Source organism: Lolium perenne, chromosome 5 (genome assembly GCF_019359855.2).
Source record: "Lolium perenne isolate Kyuss_39 chromosome 5, Kyuss_2.0, whole genome shotgun sequence".
Lineage (NCBI taxonomy): Eukaryota > Viridiplantae > Streptophyta > Magnoliopsida > Poales > Poaceae > Lolium > Lolium perenne.
This window is the reverse complement of record NC_067248.2, coordinates 57955899-57967675: the sequence shown is the minus strand read 5'-3', so window position 1 is coordinate 57967675 and position 11777 is coordinate 57955899. Positions and strand designations below refer to the sequence as shown.

General features: G+C 43.4%; 1 protein-coding gene across 2 annotated transcripts; it reads left to right on the top strand.

The window, feature by feature from the left end:
- Positions 1-5884: 5884 nt before the first annotated feature.
- On the top strand, positions 5885-9868 carry LOC127304656 (uncharacterized). 2 transcript variants are annotated; one of them, XM_051335277.2, is made up of 8 exons: positions 5885-6224; positions 6355-6417; positions 6815-6901; positions 7642-7707; positions 8339-8603; positions 8692-8893; positions 9288-9409; positions 9488-9868. In XM_051335277.2, the coding sequence occupies exons 1-8, from the start codon at positions 5941-5943 to the stop codon at positions 9500-9502; spliced, it is 1104 nt and encodes a 367-aa protein (XP_051191237.1). In that variant the 5' UTR covers positions 5885-5940; the 3' UTR covers positions 9503-9868. The 2 variants fall into 2 exon arrangements, with proteins under 2 accessions (XP_051191237.1, XP_051191236.1); XM_051335276.2 differs by having other exon boundaries at positions 6812-6901.
- The last annotated feature ends 1909 nt before the right edge of the window (positions 9869-11777 follow it).

Below are 11777 nucleotides of genomic sequence, written 5' to 3'. Positions count from 1 at the left end.
AAGGTACTGGAAAACCAGCATGGTTACTTCCAGTGAGAGATCCACCAAATCACAGCCAACCAACAAATAGGGGAGCTACCCTAGGGCAGCACAAGTTACTGCCAGGGTCACCTCAAACCCTAGGATAGCCAAACCAATCAGCCTTGCACAGATATCATCACCCAGATGGGTTCAAAAGGAGGGCTAGGGTACACAACAAGTGTTGGCATCCATCTAGCCCTGTCACAATTAATTGGATGATCACCACTGCAAGCAGTTCACATCACTTATCCATTTCAGTAGATCCAGGCAATATAGATAAGTGAACAATACAAATAATCAAAGCATCAGAGCCTTGCTGATGATCCAATGGATCATTGCAAGCAACAAGTGAGGTTTAAACCAGCACCAGCACACACCAGAGCAAACCTGTGTGACACACACACATCACAGGTTGAGTAGCATGAGGTACAGACACAACACAGCAGTATTTGCAAGCAACTGATGATCATATGATCATCAGGAGACAGGAGTTGGTTAGAGCATGCCAGGGCATGCTAAGGCATTACTGGCATCATGTATGAACCAAATAATTGAACAATTGCATCACAGATAAATGAATAGAGCTCCATAATTATATCCAGGGCACTAGCACTTGCAAGTATGCAATAATTAACCACCAAAATTAAGCCTAGGTCACGATTAAGCACACACAGTATGTCCTAATGATAGTAAAAAGAATAGGGGCATGCCAGTAGGTCATGAGCATCACTGGATGCTCATGAGCAATCACAGGAGGACCACAGCCAGAGTTTACAATGAACAGAAATAGCTAGGGAGCACAGTGAGAAATTGAGCAAGAACAGCACAGCACATCAAGCTAGGATCTGTGGCGACAGCAGTAAGCCAAGCACAACAGCAGCATGGCAGTGCCGGCATCTCCATGAGGAGAGGCAGGCTGGTGACTAGAGCATAGCATAGAGGAGGAGGTAAGAAGGGAGATAATGGAGGCGTACTAACCTGGAGCTGCGCGGCGGCGTCACCATGGCGGTACGGCGGCACAGCCTGGCCACGGCAGCGCCAAGCCATGGCCAAGCCAGGCGGTCGCCGAAGCGCGGAAGCTCCAGCACAGGCACGGCGAGGCACACGGCCTCGGCACCAGGCGCGTCGGCGGCGACCAACTCGCCCCAGCACACCACAACAGGCGAGCAGAGGCGAAGGGGGACGCGACGAGGAAGCAGCGAAGCACAGATCGGCGCGGTGGATCTGAAGCGCCGTTGAACGGCGGATCAGATGCGCCGTATCTCGCCGGCGGCAACCGCCGGAGTTGGTCGGATTAATTCGGCGACGGCGGAGGCGACGCGAGTCGCCAGAGTACGGGAGAGGATTAGGGTTAGGACGAGCGGCGCGTGGAGAGGAAGTGAGCGACCGACCGCTCGGGTCGGTTGGACCCGAGCTGGTCTAGCCAAACCGTTGGGCCACCCTGTCAGGTGGGGCCCTGGGGCATTACGCCATTTCACAAATCCTAATAAAATGCATAAACTTTGGAAAATCACTATAATTATTTAATAGCTCTAAAAAAATAATTAAAAATATGATAATTGATCAGCATAAAATTCCCTATCTAAATAAAATATGAAAGAGAATTTTTGAAGATAATCAAGAATAAGTCTTAATATGATGATTTAAATAATCATTTAAATCACACATATTATTTTCTATAATAAAAATTAAGTCCATTAATAAGTTTGGACTTTAAAAACACCTTGACAACATTTCAAGGTTGTATTTTTCCTAAACAAGTATTCCCAAATTATTCTTAGTATTAACCTCTTACATGAAATAATAATAATATCGGAAGGGGGGGAACAAACCCTAAAAATGGAATCATGCATAATTGCTTCTTTAACCATTGCCCTTATCGGACAATGATGCTATTTTTCAGAACAAGAGGACAAGGGTCAGTCCACACCATCCAACTGCAACACTTTGCAGTATTCAGGCAAGTTCATCGCTTGCTCATGTCATTTGAGTATTTTTACCAAATTACTTGCAAAGTACTATGTTTATCACTATTGCATAAAAAGGCAAAACCACTATTTTCATAACTATGAATATGACTATGTGGTGGGCAATGGAACCATGGATCGTGTTGATATGGTGGAGGTTCCATTGCAAGGGTTTATATCCATCTAGGATTAACAACAAATGTCGTCCAGTGATTCTTGTGCCGTAATACCCGTGTTAACCATAAGATCTGGAGTGGGACGGAGTAGCCAATTGTATTTCCACCTCTCGTACATCAACGGATGCGCTTACCGTAGACACTTGACCCAGGTTGGGCAATCGGTGGGGTGGGGATCCCATTCTAATTCCCCACGGTAAGTGGTCTATGATGGGTTGCAGCTACCGGCGAAGGAGTTTGGTTAACGAGTCCCAAACTGTTGTCGTGGTCGGGGTCCATCCTTAAGTGGTGTAAGAGGACCGACGAGGACCCAGGGTCGGGGTATGCAACAAAGGGTGGGTGTGCGAGGTAGCGGAGGAATATGAGCGGCTAGGACCTTATACCGGGCCTCACACCAAAGGAAGTGTGGACGGGAAAGCTGCCCGGTTGGCACCAAGGTTAAGATCTCTTATGGGTAAAGAAACACACCTCTGCAGAGTGTAACGAATCGTGACCAGTCACTCCTTGTTCCGGGATTTGGAACTGCGAACGCTGCCGGAAAGGAACTCCATGAAGTTCTAGTCAACCGGTGAAGGCTGACGGACATAGTTCTTCTGAATAAAAACAATCTTTTGAAGAAATGGTTATAAAAACTTGCATGGTATCGGACTTTCTGGTCCGGTACCGTAGTTAGAGCATTAAACACCTCTTTCCTAATATGAACTTGTTGAGTACGCTCGTACTCATACCACTCTTAAATCCCCTGCTTAGACTGTCTGAATCATCTGGAGGAGGACAACAACAACCCTGAAGGAGCCGACTTCATCGGCTATGAAGAACCAGACCTCTCTGGAGGTGTTGAAGGCGTAGACTACCTCATAGTCTACGGAACCGGGGAGGCTTCCGGAGAAGGACAAGCTTAGGCTGTTAAGCAGTAGTAGTAGTAACCGAGCAGTACGAACCCTTAGTACTTTACCGCTCGAGGCAATAAATGTTTAGTTTAATGAGACTCCTGGGTTGTAAGCTAAGTTGGGTTCACCTCGAACCCAGGAGTACTCCTCTGAGGACCCAAGAGGAACTCCAAGACAATATATGTTTGATGCTTGTAATAATAAGTGAATGAGTTATGGACCCTGCTATGTTCTGTTGTACTACTCTGAGGGATGTAATATTTGCGGAATGGTACTTCGTGAATGTTATATCAACGACTGGCATACTACAACATGCAGTGGTATGCAGGGTCACCACAAGAACGTGGCCTAATCTCTGCCTCCTAATCTCCGCTTCCGGGCTTCCGTCCAGGCGTGGCTCTATCTGCAACACGCGACAACAGCCCCACGAGGAGAATGACCTCTCAGATCAATTAATGGTAGTACCGCCCATGAGAAGGAAGACCTGGTGCATATAAGATAAATATTAAAAAAGGCAGTATCGCATACATGTTGGACAAAGTCAGAAGTTCAATGTATTACCACTCCGGCATTTTACACAAAAACATGAGAGTGACTAATTCTAGCTCATTTTATTACACGAAAATTACACAAGTACACATGTAATCATCACTTATTTGGGGTACATTTCTAACTTGGGGCGTTACAGTCATTTCACAACTCAACATATCATATAAGCTAAATTTTCATAAGCCCAAAAGAATAGGATGAGTCAGTTTCTAGGAGCTTCTTCCCACCACAGTTTCTCCCCACCATTTTTTATAAGCCAGCTTATGTATAAGCAGAAGCCCAAAAGAAGTGGCCCTTATAATGTCGACATATATGTGTCAATTTTTTGTTCATTTTTTTGATATTTTAAAATGTTTTCTCAAGTGCCAGGAGAATAGGTTTCCAAGTTCAAAATTAATTTCCTGATTTATCATCAAATTATTATTCAAAGTTTTAGGCCACGTCGACCTTTTTTCTTAAGGCTTGCCTTGTTAAGGAGAGCAGCGTCCGCGTGGGACAAGAACAAGAGTTCTCGGGCGATGAGATGCTACGTCAGCTAGACGGAGAGGAACGCGTATATATATAGGTATATATATATATTGTCGTTTCCGTCACCGGTAATAGTTCAGGCACCATGATTTTGATACGATCTCTTTTTCGCACAAGCTATATAATCTCCAACGTGCTGCCGACAAGTGACAAGGCGCTAGTTTGGAAATAACCGCAGACCAGTCGGTTACGAACTCACAATACCGTGTACGAATACGATCAGAGCTCAGAATCAGTATCGCTTATTAGCCACGGCCATATATAGACGCCGGACGTACTCCGGTGCTACCAAGTACGGCGTCAGCGGCATCGAACGACATATCAACCTAGTCGATCTAGCGAAAACAACAATCCACAGGGTCATGGCCGACGAGGATCACGAACTAGCGTAAGTTGATTCGCTTATATAGTTCTACTACGTCCGTGTCATATTCTGCAGTAAATTTTTACTCTCTCCGTTCTAAGTCAGTGTCACAACTGTCAAAATATACATGTATGTAGACGTAACCGCTAGATATAGGTATTTTTAACAAAGTTATGTCACGTATTCAAAACGTTGGCCACCCTATCAAGAGTTTATTTATTCGGTTTTGCTAGTTTATAATTTTATTATGATTCATGCTAGCCATAAGTTATAAAAATACCCCATCCTGTCACATTTAATCGACATGGCCATCTCTTCCCGTATATGCATATATCTACTATACTTGGCGTCAAGTATTTCTGATTAAATGAAGTAGGTTGCAAGTTTCAACCGAGATTTTTCTAGTTACATGCCCATCTACAATTTGACTTAATTAGTGTTAAATCCGAGAAAAACATTCCAATCATTGAATTGCTTCGTGCTACTATGAGTTAGCAAATAAAAAGGTACTGCAACCCGTGCTTTGTGATCGTACCAGCCATGAGTTGCAACATGGATTGCAAATGATATTCGATGATATCATCTGCCTTGAATTAGCTTAATACTTAGTTGAATAAAAAAATATTACTACCTCTGTTCCAATGAATATAATAAGGTTTTTTTTGAAAAGACAAACTAGGTAACTTTGACAAAAAAAAACCATTAATATTTACAATTCAAACTCAACACCATTAGATACATCATGCAATATATTTTCATATGACATCTATATATTTTCATATTTCTTGATATTTTTTCTAAAAATTTGGTTAAGCTTTACTTAACTTGACTTTTCAAAAAAGGCCTTATTCTCTGGACTAGAGGTAGTACACTTTAGTTTATTAATTTTAGTAAAAGACACACATTACTTACTAATGACATACTCATCCTCGCTTGCAGTCATGTCGGTGTGGCTGACGTGACACTTTTTTGTTTCACTAGCTTAATAACAGTAGTGATTATTCTGAATATATTTTATGAATTTTACACATATTGGGAATTTTAGAGGTTTTTCCTTAGTAAGGAGTAAGTGTTTTTGTAATTAAAAGAGGCACATATATTTCTAGGGAACAACGAATATTTGCCCCCGTATCTCACAGATAGACCACAACGGTTTGGTAAACTGACATGTGGAGATTTCAGAATTAGTCTGGCTAGAATAATTCAGTTTGGGCGATTAGTTCAGTGATGAAAAGATGTACTCCGGCGCAGCTAGCCAGACCTGAGACCAAGCTAGCCGCACTCGCCTAGGTCCCCGCTCTTAGGCTCCGGCGCAGCCCTTGCCGCCGCCGCCGTGACCGCGACCTATTTACGCCACCGGTGATCCTCCGGCATCTCCCGGTGCCAACACCCCTAGGGCTAGCCCGCCTCCTCGCCGACGGCGTCGGCACCTCCACTCGCCCGCGATGGAGGACCCCCCTGGCTCGGCCCCTACTTCTTCCGGGTCAGCGGAGCCCTCCGGCCGTGTCAGCCATGCCCCTCTACCTCCTCCACCACCTCCACCGGTTCCCCCTCCACCGCGCCATTCCTTGGCGAGAGGGCGTCGCTCTGCTTCCCAGCTGTTTTCTTTTGGGTCTCTTCCGTACCAGCTCGGTCCTCGTATGCCCAGGCGGGGGGCCGGAGAACCATTTTATTTCGAGAAAGATCATATAGTATTTTTCCAGAATGATGCTACAGAATTAGCATCACCGTAAGTGCCTCGATTGTTCCATCCGTCCTAGTATTTTATTCTATTCTATTTGCAAGTGGTGTGGATCACCAAAACACAGGACTTGCTCCTGTGGGCATACTCCTGACAATTGTGTTACATTTTCTACCAGGGTTCGCAGATTCGAGATGCTGTCAGTGGATGATGCCCCTCCGACATCTACCTCACCTGAATGGTATGATCTTTACCAGGGTTTAATTTGATCAAACCTCATTTTGAACAACGACATTGACCTATAAACTCTGTAGCGTGTCAGACAATCTGCATTTTTGTTAAGTACCAGTAGATGCACCAAGCATTCTGCCAGCAGGCACATGTAGGCAGCCCCATTAATATCTTACATAATATAACCTCCACATCTGATAAACTCTTTATATCATCCAAACAGAACAAAAGGTAGCCTAGACCCTAGAGCATCACAACCACAAAATCATATATTTCCTTCAGATTCACATCCCTCCTACCCCATCATAATAAACAGTCTTCTTGTTGTTGATCTTTTTTTTTTTCTTGTAGTCTGCAACACAACTGACCATGTTATTTTGTACATCTTCTGATCGGATTTTCAGCAGTGAGCTAGGCACTACAAATACAGATATATCAAGATCGAAGGTGTCGTCATCGGACAACTTACCTCATACACCTGCTTCAGCTGATGGGTATGATCATTGTTATTTCTATTCATGTATTGCTTAGATTAGGTGTTTCCAAATGTTCGGTCTATCGGTATAAACTAACATAATGCATGGTGCAGATGGCTGTGGAACTATCACCATACATCTCATTGAGCTTTTTATATTTTTGTTTTCTTGTATTATGGAGTGTAGTGAACATTCAAGCAATCAGACTCATAAAAGACGTGCCTATTCTGCTTACAAATTTGCTTTCGCATGAGTTGCACAAGAATCAAAATTTCCCTTTTTTGTGCATGAACCTTCGCTAAACCCTTTAGTCCAATGCTGATACTAATGATGAACAGGATATCCCCTCACCCACAGGCACACACGCATAAATACCATCATATCTAAGTAGTTTAGTGTGAGAACCACTATGCATTTTCCTTTGTTTGAAGTCACTTCGAATTTGTAGCACTCCAAATCAGAATGACAGCTCTAACCGGAAGGAGGGGTGCACATGAATGCATGGTTGTCGTGAACACAGCTACCTCGATAGGAAAATACCACAAATACCCTAGCACTATTAGCCTTCTTTAGACTCTAGTCACACCAGTTTAAATGCATGTGATTATCTTTTACAATTCCATTTTTTTTACTACCATTCCAATTTAAATGTCCAATTTCCTTCTATCTCTTTTGCTTTTAAAACATTTGATTCATCCACTGTTGTTGTGCTAGTCACTAATTTTTATTAACAGAGTTATGTTGCTTGCTTATTTCAGGCATGATTGTAATAAATACAATGAAGAAAGTTCTGGTGAAGCTGATTCCGACACTTGCCAATACAGGTAACTCTTCCGCATTTATGCCCCTCTCCCTTTTGTATGTCTAGTATAGTTTACTAATTAGTATTTGAGGCCACTTCAACTGACAGGCCCATAAATCTTTTGTAAAATTTAGATGTACTGAGATGATGTATCAATGAATTCACTCATGGCTAATCATGTTTCCTGTAAAAAAAATCGCCTGTTTTACATCTAAAAGACCAACCAAAAATATTTATGGGGAAACACATTACATTTTAACATGTGTTCAGATCTGGAAGCATTCTTGTATAATTATTTCATATACATCTGAACTCAACAAAAGGAGGTCTTGAGATTTGTTTCGATAAATAGGATAATATATGTAAATTGCAGACAAAATGTGCCAACTGAAAGTAGCATTTTAATGTGTCGCTGGATTTGATTATTTTTGTTGTTTTGGTCGATCAGTTAACATATAGGCATTAGGGAAGCATCTTATTACTTATTAGTTGCTTTCACATCTTGCAACAAGACAGTCAACTCTTGACCTGAAAAACAAATAGAAATCCACTGCTATCCTTAGGGGTGTCCTAATGTATGAGCTACCTTTATAAACTACGATCGAATGATGACTATGATGAAGGTGGGTACTAACATTGCATTTTTGTTTCAGTTCTGATGATGATAGTGATGAAGATGGAGAGTGCCCATTCGGTAATCCTCTTCTCAGGGATAGCTATGGAAACTTGACAGATTGGAGGTTGAGTGATCTAGATGCAGCATTCACTAAGCATCATCTAGAGGATGAAGCAAAGAATCCAAAGCCAAAAGAACGGAAGCTCACGAAAGAAGAAAAGTTGAAGATTCATAGCGATCGCATGGAAGGATACATGAAGTTTGCTCTCCATCAGTACAACATTAAAGAAGAACTTGTTGAGGTTTGTGTTCAATTTTACTACCGTTTGTCATTCTGTGTTAAATTTTCTTTTTACAATGTGTTTTAACAATTTGGAGTATATTTTTCAGGATATGAGATTCGAGTTTGAGAAAGCCCAAAGTCAGAATTGGATCGTTGAAGGAGAGTTTGATGACCTGTTCTATTACCATTTTAACTTCACAGCTAAGCAGACCTGTTCTTCTGTGTTTACATTTTTTGCGGAAGTTACCCCAGAAGATGGAGATGATTGTGACGTTCTCTGCTGCAGACTTCTAAATGATGATGACAATGGTATGTTTCGACTAGTTACATAAGCTATACATAGTTTCACTCTTAGTGTTTTGAGCAAGTCCGAAGCTAGCTGGTGGCTTGTGTTTATCTGTTAATGCCTTGTTTCCACTATATACATGTAGAGCCATAGAGGTGATTAGACAAAAATTCTTTCCCGATAGTAGTAATGCACTAATGCATAGCCTTGTATTGATTTGTTGTACCAGATTTTGTGTGTAAAATTTTACTACTCAAATTGGATGTCAAATCCCATATAAGTTTATTGCTACAAAGTCGTGAACTTAGACATGGAATATTGCTATTATCAAGTCTTTTAAAAGCTGCACGTATAGTTCTATCGTAATGCTGCTTCTTCTGGAATTAATGTGAAATTACGTTTTTATTCCTTTTGAAGGACACTGCTTTGGTTGTGAGAATGAAGGCGTAGATGACTTAAGGCATCCAGCTTGTAAATCTGCGTATGTTGGAGGTCACGAAGATCGGGGTTTCCCATTTATGGAGAACAGTGAGACTGAGGTACTGCAATTTCAAATGAAGTTCTCTTCCAGTATTTTGCCATTGTATTGCCACCACTTAATCTGTTCCATACTTCAGGATGACAGCGATTGACCGGGCGGATGAAATTGACGAGATAACAGAAGTCTCTGTCTTGGAGTGCTCTTTTTCTGCCAGCAGCAAGTCATCTGATATAGTTTGATTCTTGTGGATGTTTTAAAATTGGTGAAATTTTGTAACTTAGGAATTTGCAGTATGTTCATGCACATGTTCAGCTTGAATCTGAGAAACTTAGCACGTAGTATTGTGATCGCTCTTATGTGATCAGGGTTCCAAAACCCAGATATGTTTTGTCCAATTTTTGGCATATGTGGTTCAGTACTTCTCTTAAAATTCTCTAAGTTCAGGATTATAGTGGTATCTATTGTTGGCTTGGATTCTTATAGATCTGTAAAAGGACTCAACAGTTTTAAAACCAAAATCGCAATGAAACCTACCTTCTTCCTAGTTCCAGTTCTGTTAATCCCTGGTAGCATACAACAAAATGTTTTCACTTTCTCGGCTACCTTTGTCGATATGATATCTAAGATATAATGGCTTAGGTAGTTGGCACCATTACATGTGGCATTGGAATTCAAAGACATGAATCCATCAGTTTCAAACAAAAAAACATCATGACGAGTTTCTAACAAAAGAACAAACCAATCCATGGAGAAATCACATGGACGAGAAACCACAATGGAACGGAGTAAAAGAAAAGGGTCGAAATTTATGGTCTAATCGTCCTGCAAAGGTTTGCATTGTGCGGAATATGGGACAAGAATAGGCTTTGCATCTGTAGCACACTTCCTAGCCATGACAAGGGATTAGACGACGAGTTAAAGACAGGCTGCACAATATAGCAAAAACTTGGATAGGATGGACAAATTCCGAAATGGTTGCGCTCAGATTAATTCTCGGCACACGTCGCCCTTTCTCCCCCACCGCCTCTCGTGCTTTGAGACTGATATGCGTGCAATCATTCAGAGATGTCGCAGGGCCATCACTTGTGCAACACCAACACCAACATGCCACGCGCCTACTCGATCGCGGTTGTGCCGCGGTCGCCAGCCACACCCCTAAGTCTTAGCTTTAGGATAAAAGGGTTTATAGGAGTTAATACCATTAAGCCGGCATGCAATGCACACAGGCTTGGGGCTGCATCTCCCTTGATAAATAGCCATTTTGCTCCCTTCGTTGTTCAGTCCCTTGCAGCAGCAGGAGTGCAGCACCTCATGCAGTAAGCTTTGTCATCTCTTCCAAGCTCCTCCATTGTTTTGTGGTTTGAAAATTCTGGCGCCTTCTATTTGTATGTGCATGTATGCAACTATGCATGCCTGCAAAATGCAAGGATTCTTCCATGAAGTTTTGGTATTCTTGGAAGCTCTTAGGTCAGGATTAGTCAGTTCTGTGGTGTTTACTTTGCTGCCTTTCCTCTCCCCAAACAGCGGGAAGTTAACTAATTTGTCCACGGTCTTCAGAGATTTTATACAAGCCTTAGTAATATTTAGTAATATTTGTCTACAGTGTGGAGATGAGCGACAAGCGGATGCTCCCTGGAGAAGGGTGGTATGATCTCGCCGTTGATAACCGGCTGAAGGCCGGATATCTCTGTCTGCTGGAACTGGTGAGGAACAAGAGGCTTCCCACGAAAGTCCATATCATCCGCAGTGAGAGTAGCTTCGGCAGCGGTGCCGTCTTCTTCGCGGCGAGCGGTGGCCCGTGGCCCTGGCCGTGTGGGCGGCAGGGTTGCGGTGAGATCTAGTCCGGGGTGTCATGGCGGCCGGTGAAAACCGAGCCTCGACCTCGGTCTTGGCGGATGATGGCGGCGTCGGGCGACGTCGTTACCTTGTCGAAGGTGTCATCTTTGCCCGTCTTGGCACTACACTCGGCGGGTTCGGGATGCGCGGCTGCCGGTGAAAACCGTGCTCCGACCTCGGTTGGCGGACGATGGCGACGTGTCACGCCGCTACCTTCTTGAAGGCATCGTCGTCGCAGTCTGCGGTTTCTCACTCGTGCTGCTCCGGGGGAAACCCTAGGTCCGGGTCTCCCGGATCGGACGATGGCGGCGCGCTCTGCGTCGTTCTACCTCTTGGGGCATCGTTTTTGGAGCAGCTGCTGGATGTTGGCGGATGTTGGTGGAGTGGATGGTGGAGCCGTCTGGCGTCATGGTGGCATCGACGGCAGGTCTTGCAAGGTTAATGCGATTATCTCTCTTGAAGATGGAGTCGAGGAAGACGGCGGAAGCAACTCCTGTGGCGTGGGCGTTGGCGTGCGCTGAGAGTCTGCTTGACTGGATGTGCTTCTCACCTGCTATTGGGCGGTTTGGGAAGGCATTTGGTTTGGATGA

Bases quoted from the DNA above. Each gene is read 5' to 3' on its own strand.
- LOC127304656 (XM_051335276.2), top strand. From the start codon at position 5,941: ATGGAGGACCCCCCTGGCTCGGCCCCTACTTCTTCCGGGTCAGCGGAG. The intron at 6,225-6,354 runs GTAAGTGCCTCG...ATTTTCTACCAG, and splicing joins GCTACAGAATTAGCATCACC to GGTTCGCAGATTCGAGATGC. The intron at 6,418-6,811 runs GTATGATCTTTA...TCGGATTTTCAG, and splicing joins ACATCTACCTCACCTGAATG to CAGTGAGCTAGGCACTACAA.